General features: G+C 40.8%; 1 protein-coding gene across 1 annotated transcript in view; it reads left to right on the top strand.

The window, feature by feature from the left end:
* Positions 1-16,475, top strand: part of GLG1 (golgi glycoprotein 1) — an 84,824-nt gene that overhangs the window by 61,141 nt on the left and 7,208 nt on the right. The window contains exons 9-24 of the mRNA XM_062586232.1: positions 1,176-1,297; positions 1,955-2,056; positions 3,772-3,925; positions 5,323-5,460; positions 6,979-7,065; positions 7,918-7,980; positions 8,674-8,787; positions 9,183-9,271; positions 10,170-10,287; positions 11,239-11,331; positions 11,864-12,001; positions 13,338-13,461; positions 13,820-13,962; positions 14,194-14,295; positions 14,908-15,015; positions 15,660-15,780. Of these exons, the coding sequence (XP_062442216.1) occupies positions 1,176-1,297; positions 1,955-2,056; positions 3,772-3,925; positions 5,323-5,460; positions 6,979-7,065; positions 7,918-7,980; positions 8,674-8,787; positions 9,183-9,271; positions 10,170-10,287; positions 11,239-11,331; positions 11,864-12,001; positions 13,338-13,461; positions 13,820-13,962; positions 14,194-14,295; positions 14,908-15,015; positions 15,660-15,780 (1,816 nt within the window). The remainder of the gene's footprint in view (positions 1-1,175; positions 1,298-1,954; positions 2,057-3,771; positions 3,926-5,322; positions 5,461-6,978; positions 7,066-7,917; positions 7,981-8,673; positions 8,788-9,182; positions 9,272-10,169; positions 10,288-11,238; positions 11,332-11,863; positions 12,002-13,337; positions 13,462-13,819; positions 13,963-14,193; positions 14,296-14,907; positions 15,016-15,659; positions 15,781-16,475) is intronic.

Genomic DNA, 16,475 nt, shown 5'->3' with positions numbered 1-16,475 from the left:
ATCTGTTGTCTTGATTACGAGCTTCCGACTGGATAAAAATAGCAATGCTAGCTTTTATTTTCTGCGGTGCTCTGATACTTTTTTTCATCTGTGTTCTGTGATGCTTCAGATGCTTTGCCCCTGAAAACGTACTGGGTGGTATTTAGGTGCAGCCTTTGAAAGATGGAAGATAAAATTTTAACTGTGCTTTTGATTTAGTTGGACTTGAAGGCCAGTGACAAAAATCATTTAAGCAAGTGTCAGGATGTTAACAGCGTAGACTGTTTGATGTCAACATGAAGTTACCTTCTAAGTGAGCTTTTTTTTTTTTTTTTTGATCTAAATTTGTTGGCTAAAAGTGTTTGCCTGTAGACTGATGATACTGGTTTGTCTGGCATCTGTTTGCTCAGCCTTTGAGAATTTGTGGCTTGGTGGGAGATGAAACAGGGCAGCAATATCCAAGACTGAGTGGTGGCAGAGAAGACTACCCTTCCACTCCAAACTGTCAGTGAAATGTGATTTTGAGCTTCATCCAAATTTCATTCTCCAGTGCCCAGCATATGCTTCCCATCCTCATGTTCAGATGCTATGGGCTGTGGGAAGACCACCTGTATTAAACCTCATTTTGAACTTGGTGCCATGGACACTCAGTGATGTTCCTCTGTTATATGAAGACCTTTTTTTCTCAAACTTTCAACAGAATAACTGTTTAACAGTGAGAAGGCTTGAGTAAACAGTTCATATTGAACTTACCTATGAGAATTCAATATGAATTCTCATATTCATGAGTTTCATGGAAAGGTGGCATATGGAATGAGGTTGCCACCAAGGCATAAGATCGACCAAAACCACAATATTGAAATTTTATCAAATCTGTTTTGTAAATTGGTGTATAACAACTCCAGGTTTACAGTTGACCTTCAGCACATGACAGCTCTTGTCAAATGTTACTGGGCTGCTCCGTAAGTATAACTGGGGTTCAGCAGCGGTGGATTCCTGTGTCTTACAAACCGTTTGCAGTGCAAAGTTTCCAAGTGCTGTCAAATTGTGCGCACTAAAAATAAGCAACTGTAGAAATGACTTCGGATGTGCTAGTGTCATTATTAACACGGAATTGCCAAATTGAGAAGCTTTCAAGCATTCTGATTTGGAGCTTTGTAATTCATGTTTTCTTGTCCACGTTTCTCTTCTTACAGCTTCAAACGCTGATTCAAGAAACTGACCCCGGTGCAGATTACCGCATTGACCGAGCGTTGAACGAGGCTTGTGAATCAGTTATACAGACCGCCTGCAAGCACATACGGTCTGGAGATCCAATGTAGGTTGCTATCTGTTACAATTGATTTTGTTTCTGTTGGGCATCCATGAATGTTATGTGACTGACCAGTATAGATATTAACTGTCCAGAAAGGAGACTCCAAGCTAGGAATTCATATAGGGCTGGACATGTGAACCAGGTTGTCTTCTGTTTTTGCTGTATAAGCAGGCTAGGATGTTTATAGCAAGGCTAGTTTAGCGGTGGGGAAGGCTGTAGCCATCACAGGAGCTTGGATTAAATTCCTAACACTTGATGAACTGATTTCTCTTACTGCATAAGTCTTTAGCAATACTGCAAAGAGAAGTAACAAGCCTTGAAAGGCCAGTTAAGTAAACCTATTTGCAGAGACACGTCTGCTTTCTCAGGTCTGATGTATAGTCTTCTGAGCCAAATACTTTAATATAAAATGTTTTTACGATTTTGTCACATCAGATTTGAGTGAGTTGAATCAGTGGATTTTAAGAGGGTGTGAATATGGTGTATTATTGGTTTTGATGTGGTCTCCTTTTTGGAGGAGGAAAAAGATTCTCTTCACTCTTTGAACCTCTTATCCTTGGTTCATTGGAAAGGCTGTTGATCTGGCGGCACCAGATGTTATGGGGAAGCTCAGCAAGATTAGAATAGACTCTTGCTTAACTTTTTTTCATCTGTTTGCAGGATTCTGTCATGCCTGATGGAGCACTTATACACAGAAAAAATGGTAGAGGATTGTGAGCATAGGCTCCTGGAGCTCCAGTATTTTATATCCCGTGATTGGAAGTGAGTACTGTAAAATAAGATTAATTCTCGCTTTTCTGGATGTCCATAGCTAGCGTGCGTATACATTAGCAACTCTTGGCATACCCATATAGCTTATTTATCTTTAAATGAGATGGAGAACTTTTAAGCAGGCCAGGTCTCTAAGGCATTAATATCTGTCTGGAACAGCAGAAGCAAGAGCAGGTTGGGAGAAGGAAGGGGGGTGCCTGCTTAAATCAGCTGTTCATTTAGAAGAAATAGTGCAGCCTTACAAAGTCTCTCAGGTTTGAGCTCTGAAGTTCAATGCATATTTAATTATTAAAACAAATTTCTGGCTATGCTGAAGGTAAAGGTTTCTTTCTGTGTAGGTGGCAGCTAGTTTTGTCTGCTTTGCATGCTACAGCATAGGAGTTAAGAAAATCAAGCTGCTAAGTATAATAAAGAGCCACTGTCTTAAACGATTCTGTGCTTCTTTCTGCCGTGTTTCAAATCCTGCTGGTGGTGTTGCCTGCGGAGTGGATGTAATTCCCTTCAGAGCACTGCTTTTCAAACTTCTTTTTCCTAATCAAAAGATTGCAGTGCTTTGTTTTAAAAATCCAGAGCCCCTTGTGTTGATTTGGGTTAAGATGAGTGGGAGGAGGATATGAATTTGGCATATTTGGTAAACATGATCAATGAGGGAAGAATAAACATTTGGCTTGTCTTCTAAGGAAGACTGAGAGGCAAGGAAGTCGGAGTGGTTCAAATGGGGTTGCCGCAAGAAAGGGAATAATTGTTCTCTGCGGTTCGAAGAAGTAAGGCAAGAAGTCATTGCCTTAAATTGCTGCATGGGGTGTTGAGATTAGAAAATCTGATTCATAGCTGTACCTGCGGGCAGCATCGCTGGTGGTTAAGAGCTGACGGACGTATTGCAAACCATTTTTTAAAATACAGGAGGTTCCTGTGAACCAGGAGGTTATGGTTCCCTAGAGCTGACTAACATAAACCGTGTTATTAGATCCCTAGAAAGAAGCAAATAATAGAGTAGAAGTTTTCATGATTCTTTTTACTTACTTTTATAATTAACAGCACAACTTTTGTCCCCGAATCTCCTCCGACATTTGCCTTCTAAAGCGTCGTAGCAGTCTCAGGCTTGCATTTCAAAAAGTTGGCAATATCCCTTTTAGGTTTAATGTAATTAAGCATCATCTTAATCAGAGCAATTTTCTTGCATGCAAAAAGTGAGGGATGCTGAGTCTTCAGTTAAAGCAGCCCAGATCCAGAGGAGAAGATAATTAATCTAATTCAGATTTTTATGAAACTGACATTTTAAAATGGCAGCGGTACAAAGTACGCGTCAGGTACTACACAAGCAAAATGGCATGTACCTGCCTTTCTGCTGCTGTAGCACAGAGAGAGAATATATATATTTTTTTTTCCTCGTGTGTCAGCAGTTGGCTGGCAGTGCTCTAGGAGAAGACGAGAGGTGCTTCAAGAGGTGTGGAAGATTTGATTTGTAATTAAAGAACCTAGTGCATTTTTGCAAGATTAGGAAGGTAATTTCAAGCTGAGTGACAGGCATTTTGCCAGCTGCCGGCTCAGTTGGCTGGATATTGTTGCTAAATGATGTGGCGGTGTGCAAAACGTAACGGGTTTATCTGCCTTGAAAGCATTTCAAAATACGGAAAACATGAAAGGTTGGAGTGCGGAGGGTGCCGCAGAAATTGAAGCGCTAGCGATGACTTTTCTGTTTGCAGGTTGGATACGGTCCTTTACCGTAAGTGTCAGGGAGATGCCTCGCGACTCTGCCATACCCATGGCTGGAATGAGACTAGTGAGCTGATGCCTCCAGGGGCCGTTTTCTCCTGCTTGTACCGGCACGCATACCGCACAGAGGAGCAAGGAAGGAGGGTGAGCGCTGGAGTTAACTCCTTACTAGTTCATCAGCGTTTCATCAGAGTTGGATGGCTGGGCATGCTGTGTTAAGCCTTCAAGGGCTTGGAACCGAGTGAGGAGCTTTTGCCATGGATATGTCTTGCCCTTCTGTGGCTGTGTGGTGCTTATGTGCATCAATTTAGACACGGTGTAAGCTTTATACTTTCGGTTCTTTGTGCTGTAATGCTAAATATGCTCATGCTGTCTTTAAACAAGACAGCGGAGGTCTGCCTAGCCGCCCTGCAATCTGGAGATCTACCATAACCACATTTTTTTGGTTCAGAGCTTCTCTTTCAAGTTTGCTGCCCTCTTGTGTCTCTGTCAAAGCACTGACCTTCCCTTGAAAGCAGCTGGGTACTTGGTTCCATTTCTTTTGGCATTGTAATTATTGCAGCTCCTAGGAGTAGGTGGGATTACTCAGTGACCTGGCTTATGAATTAATTCCTACAGCTTGATATAAAAGGTCTTCTGTGGCAGATGTCAACTATCGATCGAAAGCTTCTCTTTTTTAGGAACAATTTTTTTTTTACAATGTAGTCTCTTTGTGTGCTGAGTTGACTTTTTAATTCCATTTTATATTAGTGCTGACCAAGGAAATCAGTAGCCCCCCTGCAAATAATCTATCAGAAAGAGAGAGAGAAAAGGCTCTTAGATGTATTTTTCTTGTGGAAAGTAGGCTAAGGGAGCAGCTGTCATTTTGAAATTTGGCGTTTGAAAGCAAACTCATCAGATTAGATCTGTCCCCTTATTTCCAGTGCTGTCCACAAAGTACTAGATGACTTCCACTGCTTTGGATTTTTCAAATATGTGAAGATTTTAACTTCTACTGGTGCCCTGTAGGTCTGGTGAGCGCTATATAGTGTCCTTTGATTTTCTACAATTTGTCTCTTCCTTTAATCTTGACAAATGCTGGCTCTGCTGTGCTGCAGTCGGCATTGCAGAAAGGAAATTGTAGCTGGACCGTATTGCTTGATATTGAGAAAGACATCAGCTATTTTGACTTTCTTCTCCAGATGTAGCCTGCAGTTCTGAATGAAGGTGGCAGCGCAGAAGTTATCTTAGGGACCCACTTGGACATCTCATTTAAGAGCAAAGTGAAGGTTTAAGAACATAGTTTCCCGTAGTGAAATGAAAGGAGCCTTCCTCAAAACTACAACAACAGAAGCTCAAACCAAAAGAGTCTGCATGGTTTGTCTGAGCACCAGTGTCGTGTAACCAATTGGCTTGTGTTGAGCAGTACAGGATGTTTTTTGTGCTTTTGGGGATCGGTGATAATAGTCTGTGGTGACCTTGAGGAAGTCAGCTGTGAATATTTTGTGTGTTGTATGGATTTAGATACACCATGTGCTAAAAGCCTTCTTCTCTCCTTGCAGCTATCACGAGAGTGCAGAGCAGAAGTCCAGAGAATCCTCCACCAGCGAGCTATGGATGTGAAACTGGATCCAGCCCTCCAGGACAAGTGTATGGTTGACTTAGGGAAATGGTGCAGTGAGAAAACAGAGACGGGACAGGTACTGCGCACAAAACCGTTGCAAAACATCCTGGAAAGGAAGGGCAAAAGGGGGATGAAGCAACATCTCATGGCTAGCTGGGCTCTTTATAGTTGAGAATATATTAAAAATGCGTGCATTTTGAAACATGGTCTACACTAGGCTGAAAGACTGTGGTCACATAAAGAAGCTTTGCACCTGCGGCATGGTTTTCAGTATATTCAAATATGTAATGGAATGAGATGGGGGAAGGGGACAGTTAACACAAAGGACTTTGCTTTAATGAAGCAACCCTGCCCTTGCCCTGATTTTTATTTGTAATATCCTATTATAAGTTTGACATTTCCCATGTAAACTTTATCCCATTTCCATTTGGCAAATACTAACGTGCTTCCTGTGTTTATAAAGAACTGAACTAACATCTGCTGCTCTTTAACAGAGTTTCAGCAAATACTTTCATGTTAAATTGCTCCGCCCTAGCATAGCTATAGAGGGAGAGACATTCAGTAGCAGATGCAGTAGAGCCTACAACATTGTCTTTTTGCAGTGTCTATTGTAGCTTGGTAGTTTGGGTAGTTAATCGTATGTAAAAGTAATGTCAAAGGCAAACCGTAACTGGTGTTCCTGAAGTGAAAGCACATTGTGCAGCTTTGAGAACAAACTGTAACATCTTAGCATGAGGTTCTCAGTCGCTGCTATGTATATATCCACCCCTACGTGGAACAAAGCAAAACCAGAATGAAATCCCCTAGAACCTAAGTAGGGAAATTCAAACTGGCATGTTTGCGCTGCTTTAAATAAATGTGCAACTTAGTGGGTGAGTGGCAATATTTCTGCGTTTTCTCATTTGAATGCAAAAACATGGCTTTTTTTTTCCAGAAATAGTCTTATTTTCAAAAAGAAAAATTCAACATTCCTCATATCCAGAACTGTGTGCTATTGAAGCTACAAAAGAAATTGCTTCAAAACAGCCGTTTAACTGCTTTCACACAGAACACTATTTTGGGTGGCTGCTGCTTTTAGGGAAATGAGGGACCAGGTTGTTGGCAGTTCTTGAGTGCTAGTATTTACATTGTGAGGGTGCATGTTTTTGGAATATTGCTTGTAATCCTCAGTTTATCACATATCTGAAGTTATAAGACTGCCTCTCCTCCAAAGGATTTTGTACGAAGCGAAGGCAGGAAGGAAGGTGCCAAGTAACTGGCTTAAGAGCTTGAACTATGGAAATGATGCTTTTTAAGGAGGAAGATGAAGAATTGTTTTAATATATCAGCTCTTGAATTCTCATCAGCTAGTTTAAGGCTTTAGACCCTATTTAAGGCCCTTGGCTTTTCAGATCAACCCAAGCAGTAGGATTGTGTGTGAGAGGAAGGTTACCTGAAGCAGTGATTGTCCTGGGGGTGCCAGGAGAAGGGTGGAATTAAATGAGGTTTCTCGTTATACAGAGGGAGGGAGCAGTTTCTCCAGAGTGACAATCTCTCAGGCCCAAACTTTGAATTTGGACTCTCGGATCACATATTAAAACAATTGTTTTTATAGGAACTAGAATGCCTTCAGGACCATCTTGATGACCTGGTATCTGATTGCAGAGACATAGTGGGAAACCTTACTGAGCTGGAGTCTGAGGTGAGCAGTTTTCAGCCTGGGATGAGGGGAAGAGTAAAGCGTGACATTTTGAAATTGCTGGGGAAAAGAGAGATTGGAACAGGTACAGAAATGCAACCCTCTAGGAGGAAGCAGAGGCCACCCTTCCTACGCTGCACAATTTTAGTTTTCATAGGAGGCTCCTGAAGACAACTGAACAGCAGTTAGAGGTTGTAAGCAGCAGGAAAAGCACAAGCACCAGCCTAAAAGTGGTGATGGTACTGAAAATAAAACTTTTTGCACAGATAACCCTGTTATTTTTCTTACAAGTCAAAATATGTTATGGAGATTTACTGTTGGTTGGTGGTTTTTCATGCTGTTTAGTACCATATTGCAACTTTCCCTTGCCCAAATGTTTTGCAAGAAATAGCTGTTAAGTGCACTGCACTGAGATCAGCAGCTTCACTTCTTTTAGGAATTTGAGTATTTTGAGTATTTTGCCCCAAACTGTTCCCTCTCTATCTTAAAATTTACCTGCCAGAGGGGACGCTTCCTTCCAATGATTAAAAACATTTTGCACAGAACTATCATTAATCTTTAACTCTTGCCTAGGTCTAATGTGGTTTCTAGTGCTGTAGCATCTGGCTGAATTACCTAAACAATGAATTTCTATCTGTGGAGACCAATTTATTCCCTTTAGTTGGAAGGTAGAAGCCACGTAGTTGGCAAAAGTGAACCCTGAGTATTTCAGAACTGAAGGGTGAAGCTCTCTGGATTGCAACTTAAAGCCCAGTAAACTGAGTTGAGTTTAACTTGGATCACAGTTTTTCAGAGCAGTTTTCCTTGCGTGCTGCCCATTCACTGTGAGAATGAAATACTGCCTGTTTTCTGCAGGACATTCAAATTGAAGCCTTGCTGATGAGAGCATGTGAACCCATCATTCAGACGTTCTGTCATGTGAGTACTCCACGATAATCTGAATAGTACTGGGAAAGAATGCTGTATGGAAAAGACTATAAGTTTTTAATATTTAATTCTTTGGTGTACTTGCTCCATTCAAAAGTAAAACCAGAGGTAAAGCAATCCCAGAATCTTTATTTAAAGAAAAAAAAAAAAAAAAAAAAAGGAAAAGAAAAACCCTTAATCAAGAATTCTTGGTTCCATGCAGTATTTCTGCTGCTGTGGCAGAGTCCCAGCACAGGAGGTAGAATATAAAGGTGCCCTGTAATTTAAAAAATTGCTCTTCTTAGTGCTCTTCAGAAACTAAACTTTCCTTCCCTCCTGCCCCCAAGCAGTGTGTCTAACTGCTCCACTTTGTGCCGCTGCTCAACACTGCTGATGCATCTTTTTACATTGCGCTAGGATTGAATAGTCAAATAGCAGCGTAGGCACCAGACTCTACTACTTTAGGTAGGCACAGACTCTGCACTGTGGTCCCCTGCCTGAATCTAACATGTACATGCATCTGAGACTATTCTTTTCTGAAGCACACGAGTATATTCGTGCAAGCGCGGGACAGTTAATGGTGTGCGTAAGCTCACGATAGAGTGGCACTTTGAATTCCACTGCTCTGAATTATTCCTTAGTCATGGTGGACTAAAGGAGTATAAAAATCGTAGCTTGTTTTTAAGCCTTTCACTTGTCCTTCAGGAGGTTGCAGATAACCAAATTGATTCTGGGGACCTGATGGAGTGTCTGATACAGAACAAACACCAGAAGGAAATGAATGAGAAATGTGCAATTGGAGTTACACATTTCCAGCTGGTAAGTAACACTTTTCTACATTATTAGCTGAACCTTGTTACATTCATTGAGGTGATTGACAAGAACTAGCTGTTTATGAACCCTATCTTCCCCCCGTCCCACTTCGTTAAAGGTGGTGTTTTAAATTCAGGTAGTTGTACTCATGTGCCTGGCCATAAATGGTCACTTCTGTGGAGATCACTTCTTTTCAGGTCCTCTTTCTACTGGTGTGCAGTAGATAGGGTCCCAACTTCCTCAGCGGTGCAATGTCTCCTTTGCTTCCCCACAGATAAGTTGTGGCCAAAAGCATTTGCTGACTTTGATTCAACAAGTGCTCTTCTGTGCAGCACTGACATTTTCTTCATTTTTTTTTCCTACAGATGACCAAAACTCTTCTCATTTCTCTTCTCTTGTAGGTTCAAATGAAAGATTTTAGATTCTCTTACAAGTTTAAAATGGCATGCAAGGAGGATGTGCTGAAACTTTGCCCCAACATCAAGAAAAAGTATGTATCCCCTGAGCAAACAGTAACCTGATTGTAGAAATACGTAATAAAGTTATAACATTATTTCATGATGAGTCAGGAAACTAGACTTCCTCTAAAGGCTGATTTTGTGTGTTTTCCTGTAGTGACTCTGTTCTGCAAACATGTAAGGTAGAGGCATTGCCTCTCTCTTATAAAGGTATTTCTTTTTACCTATTAAAAAAGATCATGTCCTCTTGATTATTATTTTTTGCTATGAAAATAGTTTGTTATTACAATTAATGGTCTGCGTGCCCCAGGATGTTTTACACCTTTGCTAGATACATTATCTTGTCTTCTGAGATGCAAGTTAAGTGTTACAGTTGCTGGTCTGGGAAAGGAGAGTATTGTGCTTGTTTTAGCAGGCTTGTGCATGTCAGTAGAAGGATTTCTCATTTAATAGCCTGCTCCAGGAACGTAAGGCTAAACTGCACACAAGGTCAGTCCTGTTTACGGATAGTAAGACTGTATGTGCATTTTATTATATAAACACCCTTCTTGTAATGCAAAGGGTTGTACGCGATGCCACGTGTGTATCCACCTTTGATATATTTCTGAGATTAAGCCTTTTTCTAAGGTGTTCATGTGACTTAAGGGCATGTATCTGCTGATCCAGGCTGCAATTAGACATCACCAGCTTTGGGAGGACGGGGCAAGGGGGGTAACTTGTGATTCAGTTACTTCACATAGAGCTATACCCAGGCGAGAAGCAACATTTGATCCACCAAGAGTTTATGCTGTATTTGGATTCCTAGGATCAATTACTTTTTTCTGTAATGTGGTGATCCAACATGTCCATCTCCTCTCCCCAACTGCCCTCCAAATTTTATTCATATACTCCTCATTTATATCAACTAAGAAGCTATTTTCTTTTCTGCAGGGTGGATGTAGTGATTTGCCTGAGCACAACAGTGCGCAATGATACTTTGCAGGATGCCAAGGAGCACAGAGTATCTTTGAAGTGCCGCAAACAGCTGCGTGTTGAGGAGCTGGAGATGGTAAGCATGCATGAGACTTTTGATCTGCCTGCCCTTCCAGTGAGGTCTTTCAATTATGGCTTCCTGTTTTGTCCTCCTCAGGGAGGACATTCATAAGATGCATCTAATCTTTTTTTCTTTTTTTTTTCCCCCCCCCCACTGGGAGAAAATCTTCTAACACTAGGCTCGGTTGCCTTTCCACGGTGAAAGTAATGATTGTTTTAATGTCCTGGATGTAGTCTCATGTTCAGTGTTAGAGAGCAGCATGCTATGCTTGCTGACATCCCCAAGTCCTCTAGGAGAATATTTTTTTACACAGCGAGGAAAAAAGCACAAATCAGCTGAACACCTTACAGCAGCTCTAAGAAAATGACTAAGTAGCAGAGTTTGTTCTGCTGGGTGAGCTATGTCTCAGCTTTCTGTTGTGAATATTTGTGGCAATAAACTCATAAGAGCTTTGTAGATTTTCTTTAAATGTTAACACCTGACCTTAAGTGGATCCACCTCTGAACAGGCAGCAGTCTTGCCTTTGCATGGAGGAATTTGAGTGCTACCCATCACTGAGAGCAGGAGACTTCATTCATATACTTCAGGTTGTGCTATGGAGGGATAGCTATCAGTATGTCCTTCAGCTTTCATCTGAAAAGATTTCAGCTGTCTTAGACTTTGGTGTTAATGCAAAGTGGTGCCCTTTTAGGAGGCATAGTGGGAACAACTTGCCAGCTCTAGATTCTTGTTCAAAGGGAGAACCCTTTCTGTTGTGTAAAAAGCCAATCCGTTGCATGGATTTGCCAAGTAGGTGTCTCGCTAACACCGTTTCTTACCCCCAAGACCCTAAAATTCAAAGACACTGACCTGCCTGTTGTGATAGTCACTTGCCTTTTGTGAACAGAAAGTCTAATTAATAGAATAATTAAGTAAAATAGTAGGGGTTTTTTATAACCTAACTGTGTGTTTTAATTTGTCCTGCAGACTGAGGATATCAGACTTGAACCAGAACTGTATGAGGCTTGTAAAAGTGACATCAAGAATTACTGTCAAAATGTAGCCTATGGCAATGCTCAGGTAATGGATCTTATATAATGGATTAATAACTTACAGTTTAATTTGTACTTTCATTTTGGGAAAAATTTTGAACACTTTTGCGTCTGTGAATGCAACTTTGAATTTCCATTTTAAGACATCACTAAAACCTTTTGTCAATGTCTTGAAGCTTTTAAATAGTTTTCACTGGTTCACAAGCAATGCAATGAGTGTGTGTAATGTGGTGAGTAAGGCATTCCTTAATGTTAATTCTAAACTATCAGCTGCTGGTTCCTGCAAAGGTTGTTAAAGAAATTTTAGCTGCAGTGTCTGCAAGATGAGGTTTGGGGAGTAGGTCCAGGTGACTCTCTTCATCTCATTAAATCCCTCTGTGAGAAGAAGGGAGCTTAAAACAAGTGCTAGAAATCAGCACTGGTAGGGCTGATGGTGCTTTTTGATCCTAGGCATTGGAGACTAACGAATGTTGTTACGGGAGCTCGGTAGTGTTTTTGACTAGCACATGATAGAATCACATCAACAATACATCTGCCTTGGTTGTAATACTGTGTTCTAGATTATTGAATGCTTGAAGGAAATTAAGAAGCAGTTGAGTACCCGGTGCCACCAGAAGGTGTTTAAACTGCAGGAGACAGAGATGATGGATCCAGAGCTGGACTACACACTCATGAGAGTCTGCAAGCAGATGATCAAGGTGATGGTAGTGTGCTGACTTAAGAGGGTGAGGTTAGGGTAGAAGAGTATATTAGCGTTGTATCTTGAACTTATCAGTTTTGAAGTTCCCATAATGACTCATTCTAGAATTGTTGTGTTTCAGAATCTGATTGCCTTTATGCAAAATAACCGGATTTTAAACTCTGAATCAGGTTGAGGTTTCTTCAGGGCACTTCTCTTTCAACTTGCTTCCTCCTAATACTCATCTGATTAAAGCCTGTCCACAACCATATTTGTCTCCTCAAGTGCCGGAAGCATTAGAAGAGAAAGTCTGGCATGCTGAGGCTTCTCATACAACTTTGATCCAGTCAGTCCTCTTACTGCAGTGGTTAGGCCTTTAGCAAAGGTGGAGAAGTTACTGTGATTACAGAAGGGAGTAAGTTCACCATCAGCCTGGTGCAGACTTTCATCAAATTAATGGAGTAGGCAAAATCATGCAAAAACTTTGATACTTAAAGTAAGAAATGCTGGCTTAAAGTGGTGCTGTGTGAAAAACAGCAGTGAATGTTAATTCAAAGCACTTGCACAGTAGCTAGAACTGCGAGCCCTGGAACGTTGCTATGTATGTATATACTCTGTACAGTACTTTGAATCTTTCTTGTGGCTGAAGCATAATAGCTTGAGAGTTTATGGCTTTCCAAAACAGATTTTTGCTGTTAAAAGAAGACTTATAACATCATCAGAGATGATGAGTATTATCAATACTGCGGCTCTATCTTACAACTGCAGAATTAATTCCTAACAGAAGGAACAACTGACTGAATTTTCAGTAAGCTTACTCACTTTTGACTCTGATTTAGGACAGGAATGGACAAAATAGTGTCAGTGAGTTGTTTGCAGCTTGCTCGTGCTACATGGTCTTACCTTGTCCTGAGTATTATCCATGAAGTATTTACCTGTCACTTTGTCCATCCAGCTGCTGAGAACAGCAGTATATGGAGTTACCAGATTCCCTTTTTAATTTCTAAAATAAAGGAAAGTGAAAGCAGTAATGTATGAGATCTGATTTGATGCAGGTTTCTCACAGACACGTGGTAACTTATGAGTGGAAAATAAAAGCAAATTGCTTTTGGTGCTACCAATGCAACCTAGAACCTTAGCTAGTTGAGACTGTACTGCTCAGCTCACACTCCACAAATACAGATGTTCAAGTCCACAGCGAGTTCAGAGAATGGCACTGTTCTTGCTAAAAGAAGGTGTTGGGGCTAGGGAGAAATAAGTTCTATCGCCAGGTTAAGCGTGTAGATGTTCTGTTCCACGAATGTGCGATGTTTTAAGTGCTTAGCGCTGAAAATTGATCTTTTTTCTTTTGGTAGCGATTTTGCCCAGAGGCAGACTCAAAAAACATGTTGCAGTGTTTGAAACAGAATAAGAACAGTGAAGTGATGGATCCCAAATGCAAGCAAATGATTACCAAGCGCCAGATCACACAGAACACAGGTATTGCCTTGTGAGGGGAGGAGAAAGAAATTAACTGCCTGAGCTGATGGGTGATCTGCATGGCTGGAGGAGTATTCCCTTCATTTTATTCTTTTTTTACAATTGTCAGTGCACATGCTTCTTTTCAGCCTCGTTGTTGAGAACCAGCATGTGTTACTGAATCTGCTCTATTCCTCTGAAGCACTTAATGCAAGTTAAAATTCTGCTATGGAAAAAAAAATACTATTCCCCCCCACACACACACCAAAAATAAATAAATAAATTAAAAAGATATTTCTGGCAGATGCTTCTATCAAGTTCTTTGTGTTATGCTCTATCTGAAGAGATGATGTTCTGTTGTCTTTTCTTTCTCTATTAGATTACCGCTTAAATCCAGTGCTCCGGAAGGCCTGCAAAGCAGACATACCTAAATTTTGCCAAAATATCCTGAGTAGAGCCAAGGATGATACAGAGTTAGAGGGGCAAGTCATCTCATGCCTGAAGCTGAAATACGCAGACCAGGTGAGTAGAGGTGATGCACGTAAATAGGGACTGTGCAGGAATGTGCAGAGCAACACTCGTTGTGTACCAAGTGAAACTTAGGTTGAACACACCACAAGTCCATGTAACGTACTGTACCTAAATAAGTTTTTAGTCTGCTGTACATTTAAACTACACAGATTAATATGCAAGGTGATTGATTTATGAAAAGAAAGCTCATGGAGTGGGTTAATGACTTTCTCCGCTTAATAGCGTCTCTCTCCAGACTGTGAGGACCAAATCCGGGTGATAATCCAGGAATCAGCTCTTGACTATCGGCTGGATCCCCAGCTTCAGATGCATTGCTCTGAAGAGGTAGGAGAAATAACTCCCCAGCTGCTTATTCAGCATGAAAACTCTCCTCAGGAGCTTGGAATTGAGTAGTTTTTGTCATGAAACAGACTTTGTCTCTTAAACATGAACTCTTCTAATATAAAACAAACAAATTTCAGCTGTCTCTGGCTGCTCAGGTTCTCTGCTTGTGACTTTTGCCTGGTGTGTAAGAATTGCAGGTTCCTGTGTAGTGGCTAGTATGAAGTAAAGTTTGGCACCTGGCATCTCACTAGTACTTATGACCATGAAAATATATTGCCCTGCTGTTGTGAAAAACGAGTTGTTTTCTGGTCTTGTCAGTCTTAACTGGAATACAGTCAAATTTTGAGCTTTTACTTTTATCGACCTAATAAGCTGTGTCTTAAGTATTTCTTATTTCATGTTTTAATGGTATTTCTATGCAATTTTTCTCCCTGCTTTCCTCTCAGTACAGCAGTACTGATTTCTTGGTTGGATTAAGAAGGATATGCATATTGAATGAACCAAGTTGGATTCCTTGTGATAAACTAATGTATTGAGATACAAACGTGTTGAAAATCAGAATGATTGTTACATACAATTTATTAATGTTAAAATACTTTCTTTTCAAAATAGATTTCCAACTTGTGTGCAGAAGAAGCAGCAGCTCAGGAGCAGACTGGGCAGGTGGAAGAATGTCTGAAAGTGAATCTGCTGAAAATAAAAACAGAAATGTGCAAGAAGGTAAAGGAATTAAATTGAACATGCCCTAGAAGGCATCCTGTCCCTGTGGAAGTCAGTGGTCTTAAGTATTCTTCCAGATCATACCGCAGGCCGTGTTCTAGCTAGTGAGGCCAAAGTCTGCAGATTTCTTTGCCCATCTCAATTCTGGCCCGCAGCAATTCAATTCAATTTCAGTTTGCCAGTGAAAATTGTGCCTACAATGCAGTATGCTTTTGCTGTTCCACAACTTGGATCCTTTCTTGATTACGGTTGCCAAAATTTCTTGTTGCTAATCTGTTTGCTGCTGCTGCTGTGTCAGTTGCAAGCTTGCTAAATGCTGAATATGGCCGAGGCACTGGCTGTGATCAAGTTGTGTGAATTGCCCTCTTAGCTGCAGCAATTCAATTCTAACTGAAGTAACTGGTATATTGAGCTTGTATTTTATATTAATGTGGGTATTTAGTAAACTTAACTATGCTCACCTTCATAAAGCAGGACATTTAATCCAGCCTAGACCAGCATTTATACTTACATCTAGTAATGGTATTGTTTTTCTGTGATTGCGGATTAAAAGAGATGATCCACCTTTCAGAAACATTGAACGGTATGATCTGTTTTGTTTGCCCTCCTTTCTTGAGATGCACCTATAATTTTTCCTTCCCCAGGAAGTGCTCAACATGCTGAAAGAAAGCAAAGCAGATATATTTGTTGACCCAGTGCTTCACACAGCGTGTGCCCTAGACATCAAGCACCACTGCGCTGCCATTCCACCGGGAAGAGGACGCCGTAAGTGTTTATGCTTTACTCATACGGCCCGTTTGTCCTGGGGGCCTTAAGCTGCGTTCTCTTACCAACATTATCTTAAGTACCAGATACTTCTGCTAGCTCTTTGTGGGTAGTTTGGAATTGCTCCAGAGGTGGCAGATGCCCTTGTTCAAGTCACGGCATCAGAAGGGTTGACAAGAAGTGTTCTAGTTCTCCCTTGTGTCCAAGGCAGGAAGCAATATAATATTCTTGCAGCTTTATCTGCAAATTTTACAAGTACGTGTTATGTTCCATCATTCATATGATTACTGAAAATAGTGTATGATGCCAAATCTGTATTTCTTCTGTAAAATCCCTGCTCAGTAAATCTTTCCATTGAAAAATGAGCTCTTAAGTATGTGGACTGAATTTTTCTATGATGTTTATCTCCGTCCTGTATCAGCTTACATATAGCTGGTACACCTCCCAGGCTTGCTTACAACAGTGTTATATCAGACTGTATCAAAAGCGTTCCTGGAACTAAGTTTTCCTCTTATAGAAGCAAATTAGATTGGTTTCACAAGACCCGTTTTTGGCAAATCCCTCTTGGTCCTTCTTTGTGTCAACAATTCTTCCTAGTTTGCTTTCTTTGTTTCAGTGTTTTTGATGGATAAAATTAAGCTGAAGTCTTTTGATGCTGTCTTTTTCCTCCGTTACTTAAAGATGCATATTTTTCT

The sequence above is a fragment of the Rhea pennata genome, chromosome 13 (assembly GCF_028389875.1).
Source record: "Rhea pennata isolate bPtePen1 chromosome 13, bPtePen1.pri, whole genome shotgun sequence".
Classification (NCBI taxonomy): domain Eukaryota; kingdom Metazoa; phylum Chordata; class Aves; order Rheiformes; family Rheidae; genus Rhea; species Rhea pennata.
The sequence above is the reverse complement of the archived record's forward strand: the minus strand, read 5'-3'. Positions and strand labels throughout refer to the sequence as shown.